This window comes from Sinocyclocheilus rhinocerous, unplaced genomic scaffold (assembly GCF_001515625.1).
Source record: "Sinocyclocheilus rhinocerous isolate Xijiao unplaced genomic scaffold, SAMN03320098_v1.1 scaffold1735, whole genome shotgun sequence".
NCBI classification, from domain to species: domain Eukaryota; kingdom Metazoa; phylum Chordata; class Actinopteri; order Cypriniformes; family Cyprinidae; genus Sinocyclocheilus; species Sinocyclocheilus rhinocerous.
The window spans coordinates 333996-348995 of record NW_015642868.1 but is presented as its reverse complement, the minus strand read 5'-3'; the positions used below and the strand labels follow the sequence as shown (position 1 = coordinate 348995).

Sequence of the window (15000 nt, the reverse complement as noted above, 5' to 3'; positions counted from 1 at the left end):
TGTTCAACCATACGGTGAGATAAAACCACTTATTTGTTCATAATTATTGGACAAAACCAAATTCCAGTCATGTAATCAAGCCAACATCACTGTTGATCACTTCATCCGGTCTGTTGTCAGAATCGAGCACTACAGATGATCCTCTGAGACTCTCATAATCACGCCGCTAACAAAGCAGAGATTAGATTCAAAACATACATCTTATCTTCTGATTTGCAGGGCTAATCTGTTGCTATTCAGACCATGACTGAATGAGTTACTGTTGGCTGAAAAGAGGGCCAGAGGGCTCTCCGAGCTGAAATTGGTCATTCCTTTTTTAACTGCGGCAGCCTGAAAGTCATTTCCATCAGCGCCACAGTGCTTAAATTTCCCTATAATGAGAAAAGAAGTCATTTGGTCCAAACCTCGGCATGTGGGCGGCTGCTGGCTCCATTGGCGGTCCGCCTGGCACTGCGCTTGAGACGGGCCTTCCAGAATGTAGCCGTTATTACAGAAGAAGGTCACCACGTCGTTCAGGTTGAAGCCGTCGCCAACAGTGCGGCCGTAGATAGGGCTGCCCGGATGACCGCAGCTAACGGCTGAAACGCAAAGGAGGAAAATTACTGTTACCTACCAGTCAAAAGTTTGAATACACCAGCTCAAGCTTTAATAATACTACACTGAATTACTACAATTTTCACTCAGAAATTGCTGCTAAGTTTTGAAAGTAGAAAAACTCAACTAGTATTTTCTTGTAAAACACACTGCAACATTTTAGTGTATTTTAATGCTTTTACGTTAAAAAAAAAATCTAGAAAAAATGCAAATGTTTATCTTTAAATCCAGCCGTCATATGAACAATCAGTCATATTGATTTACTTGAAGCTGAAGTACATAAAATTTTCTTAATTTGAAGATATCACTGAAAGCAGTAAATAAGTCAATAGAAAAATTCAGCGAGTTCATTCAGTCAAGGATTTGTCACACTGATGTAAACCAGTCATAAAGTGATTTTGTGTGTCTATTGAATTGATTCACTCAAAAGAGCTGGTTCATAAGAATCATTTGTTTGTGCATTGGGCTGCAATGTTTACGCTGCATGCTTTTGATTCACTAAAAAGAACCACTCGTAAAAGTCGTTTGAATTGGACTAAACTGGAATGCTGTAAGTCTTCGATTTACTAAAAAGAACCATTCAAAAAGAGTAATTTGTTTGTGAACTGGACTGCACTGCTTGCATTGCATCACTTTTATTTATGTACTAAAAAGAACCGTTCAAAAAGTCAGTTGATTGCGAATTGGAATGTATTTTCTCACTGCATACTTTTGATTCACTAAAAAGAACCACTCAAAAGAGTCGTTGATCGTGAATTGGACCACACTGGACGTGCCGTATGTCTTTGATTCACTACAAAGAATTGACTCATACAATTTGCAATCAGACTACCCTGGTCGCACTGTATGCTTATTTACTAAAGAAAATGTTCAAAAGAGTAACCTGCCACGTTTTCTTGTCAGTTCATACGGCAGATTCATATTCGGTTAATATATTCTTTGGCCATGGCACTGGAAACACTGCTTCAAAATTCACAAATAGAAGTTTGGGAAACATGTAGGAAAAGGGTGAAACAAATAAAAAGTCTCTTTTTTTAAATTTTCCTTCGACACTCACTCAAAATAAATGAATAAAAAATTAATAAAATTAAAATAAATAAATATAAAAAATTAATAAATTAATGAATAAATACATTTTGAAAATGGTATCTTTGTAAGAAATTGCTATAAAATCACCATTTATAATTGTGTTTTAATTTCAAGCATGTTTCTATATCAAAAAGATTTTTATGATGATAATTCAGTCTGTTGTGTCCTTCCTTTTGCATACTGGCATATTTCCATCAATTTGTAGAATATGAATCTCCAATGCTTGACAAGAAAAATTAAAATGCAACTTGTATGTAAGCATTTATCTAAGCAGCTTTGCGTTCCGGCAATCACAAATAAAACGAGGCAAACATCCAAATCACCAACACAAAATCAGGTGGTGTTGGTGTTTTCCCTCATCAAGTGTTTCATTGGTAACGTCAGGATTTGTGTTTGATGCCTGTCATGGGCTGAATAGGGGGTTTGCCTGCATTACATGTCAAACTAATCCTCTTGGATGCAAACCAAACTTCCCCCGACGCGTATTACTCATGTGCTGTGGAGAGAACTCACACACGCAGGATGGCAGCAGCCCGGACCAGTTGTGATCCTGCTGACAGATGCGCACAGAGGAACCGATGAGCCGGAAACCCGGATTGCACTGGTAAACTACTGTATCCCTGTAGCCGAAGTTTTCACCGATCGCCTGACCGTTCACGATGCTTTCCGGAGCACCGCAGTGGCCAGCTGGGGGAAAAACATTGAGAATATTTTTTTAGAATATACTACAACATGGTTCTTAATGCATAACATGATTAACAGAAGACAGACATGTCACGGCATCAACTTAAACAACATTGCATTCAACCATTCAGATTTTAGGGCTATCTACACAAAGGTCTGGGCTATTTTTTGAAAGAAATTAATACTTTTATTCAGCAAGGGTGCATTAAAATGATGAAAAGTGGCAGTAAAGTCATTAATAACGTTACATAAGATTTCATTTTTTAAATAAATGCTTTTGAATATATATATATATATATATATATATAAATCAGCATATTACAATGATTTCTGAATGATCATGTTTAACAAATATTCAAACAGAGAACAGTTAAATGATAATATATTTCACAATTTTACAGTTTTTTTGATCAAATGTATGCAGTCTCTAAAAGTTTTAAATATTATGGACAGAATCAATCAATCAATCAATCAATCAATCGATCGATCGATCTATCATATACAAAACATACAACAATTATAATCATTTTAAATGAGCTTGTCTATTTACAATTTAACACTGCTGTTGATATCTGAAATACTTTAAGCACTTTATTTACTTAGTTTCTATCTTTGGTCTATTGTTTTCATTTGTTTTATTGCTTGGAAATTGTTTCACAGTTTTCTTTTTTTTTCACTGACTATTTACTTAATTCATTACTTGATTTTATTGCTGAGGGTAATAAAAGCAATAAAAACTATCTTCCAAACTATGTTCCTGCTTTGTTTTTCAAAAATGCCCTGAAGAATCCACTTATGGATAATTAGGAATTTGGAGTTAAGTGGAATCCGATTCACAACCATAATCTTTCTATTTGAGAAAATTCCCCATGCCTAGTTCAGCCTGTGATTTGACGGGAATATTACTGCAGGACCATGTCCTACTCGAGTAAATCACATTGTGTGGTGTGGTGAATAGAGATATTCACAATCCACCCACAGACAATGAGTGTTCAATCCCACAACAGATACTGCGATATCGATGCATCCGAGGATCAACACAGCGGATTTAAAGACTCTTTCGGTGGACACAGTAATGCACAACATTGTTTTACTCAGAGATGATGTGATGAGAGCAATGACGGCAAATGGAAAGCTGTTTTTTTTCTGGCCGGCACACTTCACAGAGCACCGAGTCCGCTGAACTACTGCAGAAATCATTTCTTCACCTGTGTCCCTCCACAGTGTTCTCTCACTTCATTTTCCCTTGCACGGTTCAGACCAGAAATTATTCTCTTACACAAAGACACTCATGCAATCTGTGCAAACACAACGGAAAATCTTCCACAAAAGATTTTGGCTTGTCCCAAAACCTAGTATACTGTCTACATAGACAAGCTTCCTTTTAAGGTTGCATTTTAACTGAAATAGAACCTGATTGAACATTCTACATAGGCAGCTTCTTCACATTTCGGAGGAGCGTGCAAATCATAGGGTGCCCCCATATCCGCATTCAGCTCTGGTGCGTGGATTATGGTCAAAACAAATGTCTTGCAGGTAGGGCTGGACGATTAATCGAATGTGATTGTCATGCGCATCTTGTCAGTAAAGCCGGTTCTGTGATTAGTAGTAAATCTCCATTACATGCTTTCAGATGGAGCAGCGTTTACTACACAGAGCCATAGTTCACTGACAAGCCACGCAAAATCGCATTCATAATCGCAGACGATTTAATCGCGCGTGCCTAATCACGATTTATCGCCTTTGCGATTTAATTTCGATTAATCGTGCAGCTCTACTTGCAGGTATTTTTTATGCTTGAACCGCTATTATGACACCCCCTAACTGCAAGTATGCCAGTCTTTCTGTAGCCCATATTAAAAGTTAACAGTCGATGCAAAACTACGGAATCACAATACAACTACTATTAGCGGAAGTGCTTTACCGGAAATCTGACACATTATAGTTCGAAAATGGCGGCGCCCGCGCTTACGTAAAAAATAAGCTGGATAGAATTTGTTGAACAGCTACAACAATAGCATGTTGCTAAGGTAGCCCAGAGAAACTCTAATAAGTACAAAAGCACACACACACAGAGTAAAATAGTACATATTTCATTAGATATAATTAGATTCATTAGCAACGTCAAGGTTACGGATTCGATTCTCAGGGAATGCATGAACTGAAAACACGTATAGTTTTATTACAAGTTGCTTTGGATAAAATCATAATTGCATACAGTAAAATGCATGTTAGTTAAAATTTTAATGACAGGTTTTAGTATTGAATATATGATATTTATAGGTAATAAATAACAAATTACACTTGTTTTTATTTCTCTGACAATATCCACTACCTTAGATGGACTTTTTTCCACTGAGAAACACCACAATGCATTATGGGATTGCTTTCATCCAGGATGCTGTCTTAGAATTGTCAAAAAAAATGCTCTGTAAAAAATGTTTAAAGAAAAAGACCTGTAAATATGCTACAGTACAAACTTGTTAATTAAACAGTAAGTTACCTTACCATACAGCATTAAGAGAAGAAAAATGAAATTTCTATGCACACATTTTATGTAACTTAAAATAAAATGCTTTTTTAATTAAGTAAAATGCTGTCAAATTTATGGTGAAATACTGACTTACTGTATAATTTACATTGAAAAATTCCATGTGTAACCACATATTCATATTTTTTTATTTAAATAGTCTTGCTCCTTTTTATTTTTATTATCAGCATTGTATTTTAAGGTGTTTTTGCGTTAAATTTAATTTAATGTTTATTGCATAACTGGTTTTGTGTGTATGACCTTGTGCACCATCTATACCTCTATACCATCTATTATAGTGGCTGTGTGGCTATTTTAAGGTAAAAAGCAGATTTTGGTAGTTAAAGTAGATTGGTGTATTAACATTATACCATTTAATAAGGGAACGCAGGAACTCAAAAGACGTATAGCTTGAATTTAATGTAGGTCTCTTTGGATACAAGCATGTGCCGAAAGCATAAAATGCATGTAAATTTAATGACACTTTTTGAATAAAAGATACTTATAAATATTAAATGACATTTGTTTAATTCTCTCATCTTTTCCATCATCTTAGATGGATATTTTTCCACTGAGAAAGACCATAGTGTATTACACTCTTAAAAATAAAGGTGCTTCAAAAGGTTCTTCAAGCGATGCCATAGAAGAACCATTTTTGGTTCCACAAAGAACCATTCAGTCAAAGGTTCTTTAAAGAACCATCTCTTTCTTACATTTTTGTAATCTGAAGAACCTTCTTTCGCCACAAAGAACCTTTTGTCAAACAGAAAGGTTCTTCAGATGTTAAAGGTTCTTTATGGAACCATTTAGACAAAAAGGTTCTTCTATGGCATCGTGAAGCACCTTTATTTTTAAGAGTGTATGGGACTGCGTTCTCCATCAAGGTCAAAAGACTGTATCTAAGAAGGAATAATAATGACGCTTCTGTACCTACATAGGCAGTTCACTAGGCTTTATACCAGAGCTTTTATCTGTATGTGACGATACAGGTGCTGCATACAGTACAAGCAAAAAAATTAAAACCACTGTTGCTATGGAAATCCAGACTAAATGTCACAGAACTCCTCATATGGCCTTTCAGGACCCGGTCTCCATTAAAAGGTTATAAGGATGGTAATGTGTGGTGATGTTTTGAAAGAGAGAAGGTTTCTGGTGTTACCGAGACAGTGTGTCTCCGTCCCGCTCCAGAGACCCGATGCCAGACATTCCCGTACAGTCGAGCCCACCAGAATGTAGCCCGAGTTGCAGGTAAAAATAGCGGATGCTCCAAAGGTTGTCTGCGTTCCAATTTTCTTTCCATTAGGAGGTGTGGGCAGCTCTCCACACGAAATGACTGCAGTGAAAGGCAATAGAGAACAGAATGAATCGACACACACCTTAAAGACAACTCGTAGGACTGTGATTTACACCCCTGATAAACAAAAACCAGAAGAAATGCAGACCAAAATGAGGAAAATGTCTAGAATATATATTAGAAGAACTGATTTCTGAATGGATAAATTGCAGTTTTAAAATGTTTACTTGGTTCACTTCAATACTTAAAGTTGCAAGCTGAGGTAGTTATTAAGTTGAGGTATTGGGTAGGATTAGGGATGTAGAATATGGTCATGCAGAATGTGTGCCTTATAAGTACTAATAAACATCCAATATGTTAATAATAGGCTTGCAAATAAGCAACTAGTTAATAGTGAGAATTGGTCCCTATACTAAAGTGTTACCAATTTAAAAAGATACTTTCCCTTAAACTTCTTCAACTAACTAGTAAAAGCTAACTATTCCTTCCTCAATGGTGTAGCTTGACTGCGTTTACCAAGTTTACAGCTTCAAAAGTCAGTTACATTTGAGGAATTTAGTAGCAAATAGCTATATAACTAAAAGTAGAAGCAAGCGTCTATATTTGATCACATTTTACAATTAAGTTATAGAAACATAAATCTGATTGTTAAATTTAAAAAGATACTTTCCCTTTAACTGCTTCAACTTAACTAGCTAGTAAAAGCTAACTATTACTTCAAAAGAATAGCTTAACTGTTCATGGATTCACATTTTCACTGTGGATTTACACCTCTGGGGGAGAAAAAACCACCACAGATGAAATGCACAAAAATGAGGAACATATCTCAGGAAGAATTGACTTCTGAATGGAGTTTTAAAAACATTTAGCAGGTTTAAAGCTTCAATACTCAAGAGTTGCATTTGAGGAATTTAGTAGCAAGTTTAGTAGCAAGCTAATTAAAGGATTCATTCAGAATAAAAATTTCTGGATAATTTACTCACCCCCATGTCATCCAAGATATTCATGTCTTTCTTTCTTCAGTCGAAAAGAAATTAAGGTTTTTGAGGAAAACATTCCAGGATTTTTCTCCATATAGTGGACTTTAATGGGAGCCAAAGGGTTGAAGGTCCAAATTGAAGTTTCAATGCAGCTTCAAAGGACTCTACACGATCCCATCTAACGAAACGATCAATCATTTTCTAAAAAAATACAAAAATTATATACTTTTTAAACACAAATGCTCATCTTGCACTAACTTGACTTCACGCTCTTACAAAAAAAGGTAAAACAACAATGTCGGACGATTTTGAAGTTGGAGGAGAAACCGAGATGGAGTTTTTCACTCTACCCTGCCTTTCTGAACCGAAGCACACAGACAAAAAAAACTAACCACACGTGACGCGTGACTTTTTGAAAGGGATTACGCAATGTGTGAAGTCGCGCGTGCGCATTGCAGAGCTAGTGCAAGATGAGCATTTGTGGTTAAAAAGTTTATAATTTTTTGGGGGGGAAAACGACCAATTGTTTTTCTAGATAAGACCCTTATTCCTTAGTTGGGATCATGTAGAGCCCTTTTAAGCTGCATTGAAACTTGGACCTTTGGACTGTTCCCATTGAAGTATATCTCCTATATGGAGAAAAATCCTGGAAAGTTTTCATCAAAAACCTTAATTTCTTTTCGACTGAAGAAAGAAAGACATGAACATCTTGGATCGCATGGAGGTGAGTAAATTATCAGGAGTTTTTTATTCTGGAAGTGAACTAATCCTTTAACTAAATTGGACTATTTTTAAGATGAAAACGTTACAGAAACATAGAAGATCTGATTGTTAAATTGAAAAAAGATGCAGCTCTTAAACTGCTTTAGTAAAAGCTAACTTTTCCTTTGAAAGTGTAGCTTGACTGTTTAGACATTTGAACACTAGAGAAGAAATGCAGACCAAAATTAGAAAACTATCTCAACAAGTAGTTAACTAAAAGTAGAAGTAATCTATGATCACTTTTTATGATAAAAATGTTACAGAAACGTACAGAAATTTAAAAAAGATACTGCCACTTAAACTGATTCAATGTAACTAGCCAGTAATAGCTAACTACTACTTTAAAAGTGGTTGTAAGAGTAGTTTGTGTCTTGGGAAGGAACAATTTCAAAGTAGTCTGAGCTGAGAGGATATCAGGGATGTATTATATATATGTGATACACTGTTCAGGAGCGTTTACTGGTACAGGAAAACCACAGCGGCATCATCATTTCATCTGCTATCAACTTATCATCTTCACTCTGATTGTTGTTGTTTTTGAAAATTGACGCAGCAGTCTTCTCGCCAGGGTGCAGGATCCTGTCAGACGCCATCGGTCATAAAGCGCCTCTAATGTTTAGATTGTGCCTCTCATATGGGAGCCATAAACACATTCATCACGTCTGTAGTTACAGCAGACGCACAACACTGATAACTCAACCATCTGAGGACGGCACCTGCCGATGAAGGACTGCGATAGTAACAAAACAACTGGATTTACTCGGGATTCCTACTGTAGCTCATTCAGCAGTTTTTTAAATTGCATGTTAAAGGAATAGTTCATCCAAAAATTTAAATATGCTGGAAATTTACTCGCACTCAGGCCATCCAAAATGTAGATGGCGTTTGTTTCTTCATCAGAACAGATTTGGAGAAATTAAGCATTACAGTACATCACTTGCTCACTAATGGATCCTCTGCAGTGAATGGGTGCCGTCAGAATGAGAGTCCAAACAGCTGATAAAAACATCACAATAATCCACACCACTCCAGTCCATCAGTTATGTCTTATGAAGTAAAAAACTGTGTTTGTAAGAAACTAATACATCATTAAGGCATTTTAACTTCAAACCGTTGCATCTGGGTAAAATGCGAGTCCTGTGGTGTGGTGTGGATTATTGTGATGTTTTTATCAGCTGTTTGGACTCTCATTCTGACGGCACCCATTCACTGCAGAGGATCCATTAGTGAGCATGTGATGTAATGCTAAATTTCTCCAAATCTGCTCCAATGAAGAAACAAACTCATGGATGGCGTGAAGATGAGTACATTTTCAGCAAATTGTCATTTTTGGGTGAACTATTCCATTAAACAGCCTTTATAGAGGAAAATATACAGTGCCAAATGTGTTTCATTATTGTGATGTCGCCATATGAAATCATAAGTAGTCGTTTCCCAGGAGACTTTATAAGACATAACTGCAAAATACAAAGGAGGTTTAGGACAATTTAATCTTTCCTTATTTTTTTTGTCATGTCCTGACAAATCCATAACAAATCCATGACAAAAGTGCAAAAAAAGTAAGTTATTTGTGTAATTGCTTCTATTTAAGTGCTTTGAATTTACTTAATATAAAAATAGCATATTATAAAAACAATTAAAGAAACATTTCCAACAAAAACATCACATTCTGAAAAATTGCTGGAAAATAATAATGGAAATGGAATCAGAAGCCATTGAAGAAGCCACTAAATGTAATAAATTACTTGCAACTTAATGGTGCATGCAAAATTTATACACAAGTCTATGTGCACTTTGCCAAAAAAAAAAAGCGCATATTATTTACATTTGCATCTAGCATATTTGATTTGATTCCAAAATAAAAATCTGTGGATGGAAACTTAATGATGCTATATGCATTTTCTCATGTTCGTGCAGCCACTGAGAATTATGGGAAATGTTTTATTTTAAAGTATTTAATTTTTTATTTTTAAATGTTTTATTAAATGTTTTATGTTAATTATGGGAAAAGTCTCTCAGCCTCATGAACCCACTAAATGAGTAGTATTTTCTGGCAAGCTGTTACAGCCAACAGTAAACAAAATGCATGTAACTAACTGAACAGTCAACATTCTCAATTAAAACTTAAAAAAAAATATATGACTAATATTAATTTGCTTATGCCATGCTTTAATATTAAAAAACCTTTCTGCACAATTGTGCACAGAAATCCGCAAGGAAAATTGCAGAAAACGCCCCCGGATTCTGTGTATCCAGTAAAGCACCGCACAAGCTGCTAATCTTTCACACTTCAGGACACAATTGACAAAATCATTAGTCTTGCTGTCTGCTCAGTTCTGACCTTAAAAACCGGCCAGACTAACAAGGCCTGGGAATTGTGCGTGTCATGATATGTACAGCATTAATGTTTGAGTAACAAATGGAGCGCATAACTCACTCTTGCAGCGAGGTCGCTCGTTCCTCCAGCTCCACGTCCCATTGGACGTACAGTGAATGTGGGCGGGGCCGAGCCGGTAATAGCCAGTGTTGCAAGTAAAGGCCACTTTAGTGCCGTATTCGTAACGAGAGCCATTGACGATCCTCCATTTGCCGTGATCCAGGGTGAAGGAGCCGATGCTGGGACACACCACAACTGAGAGGAAATCAGCAGCATGGTTAAAATGTTTGTATGACACTTACAAATGCAATTTACCTTTACACAACAATTTTGCACCCTCTATCTGAGCCTTTTTTTGGCACTGTACCCGTTAAGGGGAAAACGAAAAATCTGACATCATTTACTTACCCTCCATTTGTTCCAAACCTGCATGAGTTTCTTTCCTTTGCTGAACACAAATGAAGATAGTTTGAAGAATGTTGGTAACCAAATAGTTGACGGTAGCCATTGACTTCTACAGTAATGTTTTCCATACTATGGAAGTCAATGGCTACCGTCAACTGTTTTGTTACCAACATTCTTCAAACTATCTTCATTTGTGCTCACCCTAGGTCACGTCCAATATTTTTTTGTGTTTAACAACTGAAGGAAATTCATACAGGTTGAGGGAGAACAAATGATTATAAATTTTCATTTTTGGGTGAACTATCCCCCTTAAGTTTGGGGTCAGCAAGATTTTTTAAATAAAGTCTCTTAAGCTCACCAAGGCTGCATTTATTTGATGAAAAATACAGTAAAGACAGTAAAATTCCAAAATATTATTGCAATTTCAAATAACTGATTTCTACTGATGTAATTTATTCCTATGATGCAAATCTGAATTTTCAGCATCATTACTCCAGTGTTCAGTGTCACATGATCCTTCAGAAATCATTCTAATATGCTGATTTGCTGCTCAAGAAACATTTCGGATTTTTATTATTGTTGAAAACAGTTGTGGTGATTAACATTTTTGTGGAAACCATGATACATTTTTTTTCAGGATTCTTTGATGAGTTCAAAAGAACAGAATTGATTTGAAATAAACATTTTGCATCATTATAGATATCTTTACTTTTGATCAATTGAATGCATCATTGCTGAATAAAAACATGAATTTCTTTAAAAAAAATCTCTATTTTGATTTCATGAGGGTCTTTAATATAGCACACTGACATAATCAATACAAACATTTAAACCCTTAAATGTTTTGATGATTGGAAACCAGGACGTCTGTCTCACCGGTGCAGCGTGGGATTTTATTGTGGTTGCTCCACGTGCCGTCAGCCTGACACACGGTGCTGGCCACCTCTTTAGAGGACAGACGGAAGCCATCGTTGCAGAAGTAGGTGGCTCGTGTTCCTGCTGAATAATCAGCGGCCAGCATGCCTCCGTTCACAGGGGCCACGGGCGGCCCACAGGACACAGCTAGAAAAGACAATGAGATGAGACTCACTATGCATCAAAACCTCAACAAAGAACATGAAATTAGTTCACCTTCCTGCAAGTTTTGCATGAAAAACAGCATACAGAGGAGTTGGGAATTAACAATCAATTCCTATTTAGAACTGATCCCACCAAAAAACAAACTGGATTCTCTTTATGTTAGCAGTTCTGGAACTTCTGCAAAACACTGCATCACATTTCTTTAAACGTGCTTGAAAATCAAGTTCCAGCACTAAGAACGTTTTGTAAATGCACTTGTCGTGTTATATATGCTGTGCTGCCTTCAGAGTGGAAATACGTGGCTTGCATTACACGCCTCGCAGATAAACGAAAATCCAAAGTATGGATTTAAAGAGAAAACAAAGACGGTGAAGCTGCAAATGTAAATCATGTGAATGTATAATAACCTGTTATTTCCCCCCAAGACTTATATAATACAGTTTACTTGAAATCTGAAGAACAGATCTCTCAAGGACAGTGAATACGTTAAGACTTATTTCCCAATTTTTGTCCAATCCTTCTTCAGTTCTGTCCACCCCAAATTATACATATATACACATATTAGAATCAGAAAGAGCTTGATTGCCGAATGTGTGCTTGCACACAAGGTAATAATGCTTCCATTGTTCAAATAAATGCAACAACAAGACAAATAATAATACAATTAGAGAGTAAGTATAAGATACAGTTAGTTTAAGCCAGTTTAGAAATAGAAATATCTAATTTGTAGAATTTTAGAATATATGTAGAATGTGGAATATATGTAGAATTAACCCTCATGTTGTGATTTTTCGTCCTGCTGAAAATGCTTGCTAATGTTACTGCATAGTGTCTTTGTTTACACAGGGTATAACTAGAATCGTTATAATTAGAATCGGTAGAAGACAGAATCACGATTCATATATGAATAGATTTTTACATGCACCCCTAGTTTTCTCTTCCTCTTCTCTAAAGCAGCGCAGCATGGCCCCGCCCCCTTTGCTGCCTTTTCCCGAGGGCGGGGTTTATCTGGGTTTGTGATGTCACGAACCCGGGAAGTAACTTGTTGTAGTCCCTACCAGCCGTTTTTGTAGGCATTAAACTGCCAAAATTTTAAAAGATGATATCTCCGTTTGCATTGAACTTTCAGCTTCGTAACTTTGCAGATATTGTTTATGCTCAAACAGCAACATTACACACTAACTAACGTTAAAAAAGTGAAATCGCAATCAACCACCCCTTTAATGACAGGAAGCAGCATCATTTTGGAGGGAAAAGAAACATTAGTAAATATTAGCAGAGGATTTGTTGAATGTTGTGATGTTAGTAGGTTTATGTCACTCTAAAACATCCAATGTTTGATAAAATCACAGAAAACGAACATTTCAAAAGGTAAATATCACAATTTACTTCAAAACGTCTGCATGTAAACTAACTGACAGTCCCTCACTTTAGCTCTTCATTTGCATTCATCTTGAAATTTTCTAAATAACCAAGTTATTATTAATAAAGCTAACTAATAAAATTCATGCTTTTACAAAAATGCTTCCTTAAATTACAACAACAACACATTAATTTGAACAGTTAGCATAGCAGGAATGACTCGTCACCGTATTTGACCTCATCAAGTCCACATGTGGAATAGAAGGCCTAAACATGGTCATGTGCAAGCAAACAAGACTGTAATTAACCAGCATGACCAAAATGTGTATTTAAACACTGGAGATTGCTCAAAGCGGAATCAATACAGTGATGAAACATAATAGGTTGTCCAATTACTGAGTGCTAAAATTCTAATCAAATAAATCCAACCAAACAACAGCGCTCGTATTAATGCGAATAAAACCTAAGCAGAAAGCAAACCTCATTCAGCCGTATTAATTAGCAGAAAACAAAGAGACGATTGATCAGTGATGCTGGCATCTGACACGGCCTGCCTTTGCACAATAATTCAATCTCACTCAACATTCATAATGAACACAAAATGCCACATCTGGAAAGAAGCGTATCAAATATTCTAGTAATGCAGTTGTTTCCTTGATACTCGCTAATGAATGTCAACAAAACCAAAAACAGCTGAGAATATTAGTGTCTTCAGAAGAATTAATTACCTAAATATACAAAACTTAGGAAAATAGTTCACCCAGAATATAAATTTATGTTATCTACTCATGTTTGTAATTTCATTTTTTTAAATTTATACTTATTATATTGATACTGACTTGGCAATCTCTTATCTAGCAAGCACCAGCCCACTGCTTCAAAAACTACAAATTCAAAACCTAAAAAAAAAATGTCAATTTATCTGTTTAAATGGTTTAAACTGTTTCCAGAATTATAACACAATGAGGTCCTGCTATCTGTCTGTTCCTTCATTTTTTCATAGTGATAAAATCTGCTCAAAATTAATATCCTTTCTCGGTAACCCATTTACCCTTTATTATTTTGTTTTGCTCTCTTTTTTTATTATTTTCAAGTTGCGGTTTATTTTTGATTCGAGTGAAGGTAATTGAACATGCCCCTTTGGGCTTTTTTCCCCTGACAGCATTTCTGCTGTTCTAATATTTGTTATAGGAAAACAAAACAACAATTATATATAGGCCTATATTATATATGCATAAAATATAATGTCCTTGATGCAGCACAAAAATGTTAAAAAGTACAACACGGAGCTGTGAGTTTTGCCAGTGAAGGTTAAATCAAACAATACCTGAGCACAAGTGATTGATTGTCAGTTAAATTAGTCTTGGCAGTCAACTCAAGGAAATGCACATTTTGCAGATTCAAGAAAAATATAATAAAGACAACACACCTTGACATGCGGGCACAGATGAGTCCCAGGCCAGATAACCGAACTCAGTTCTCCTGCAGACGGCCATATTTTTCCCGATGAGCCTGTAGCCGCGGTCACAGGCCCAGCGGACGACGCTGTTGACGTGGCCGCCCGTCTGGCTGACCACAAAACCATGCTGCGGAGAGTCTGGGGTGCTGCAGTACATCGCTGCAGATGATAGCACAGATCATTAAACTCTCATACAATATTTACTCAACACATCAGCATCATCATTATCACAGATGAATAATTGGCAACACTTTACACTAATCATTAAAATCATTATTGTATAATCATGACATTTTAAACAACTTCAATGTACACTAATTGTCCATTAGCAGTACATAATTTAATGTGTGTTAATGCTACAAATGAATATATATATATATATAT

At 36.1% G+C, this 15000-nt stretch overlaps 1 protein-coding gene across 1 annotated transcript in view; it reads right to left on the bottom strand.

Annotated features, from left to right (window-relative positions):
• LOC107756877 (CUB and sushi domain-containing protein 3-like) overlaps window positions 1-15000 on the bottom strand; it is a 287188-nt gene that overhangs the window by 50388 nt on the left and 221800 nt on the right. Inside the window, exons 46-51 of the mRNA XM_016574196.1 lie at window positions 14587-14775; window positions 11592-11777; window positions 10371-10565; window positions 6057-6230; window positions 2197-2370; window positions 405-578 (exon numbers count right to left, since the gene is read on the bottom strand). Of these exons, the coding sequence (XP_016429682.1) occupies window positions 405-578; window positions 2197-2370; window positions 6057-6230; window positions 10371-10565; window positions 11592-11777; window positions 14587-14775 (1092 nt within the window). The remainder of the gene's footprint in view (window positions 1-404; window positions 579-2196; window positions 2371-6056; window positions 6231-10370; window positions 10566-11591; window positions 11778-14586; window positions 14776-15000) is intronic.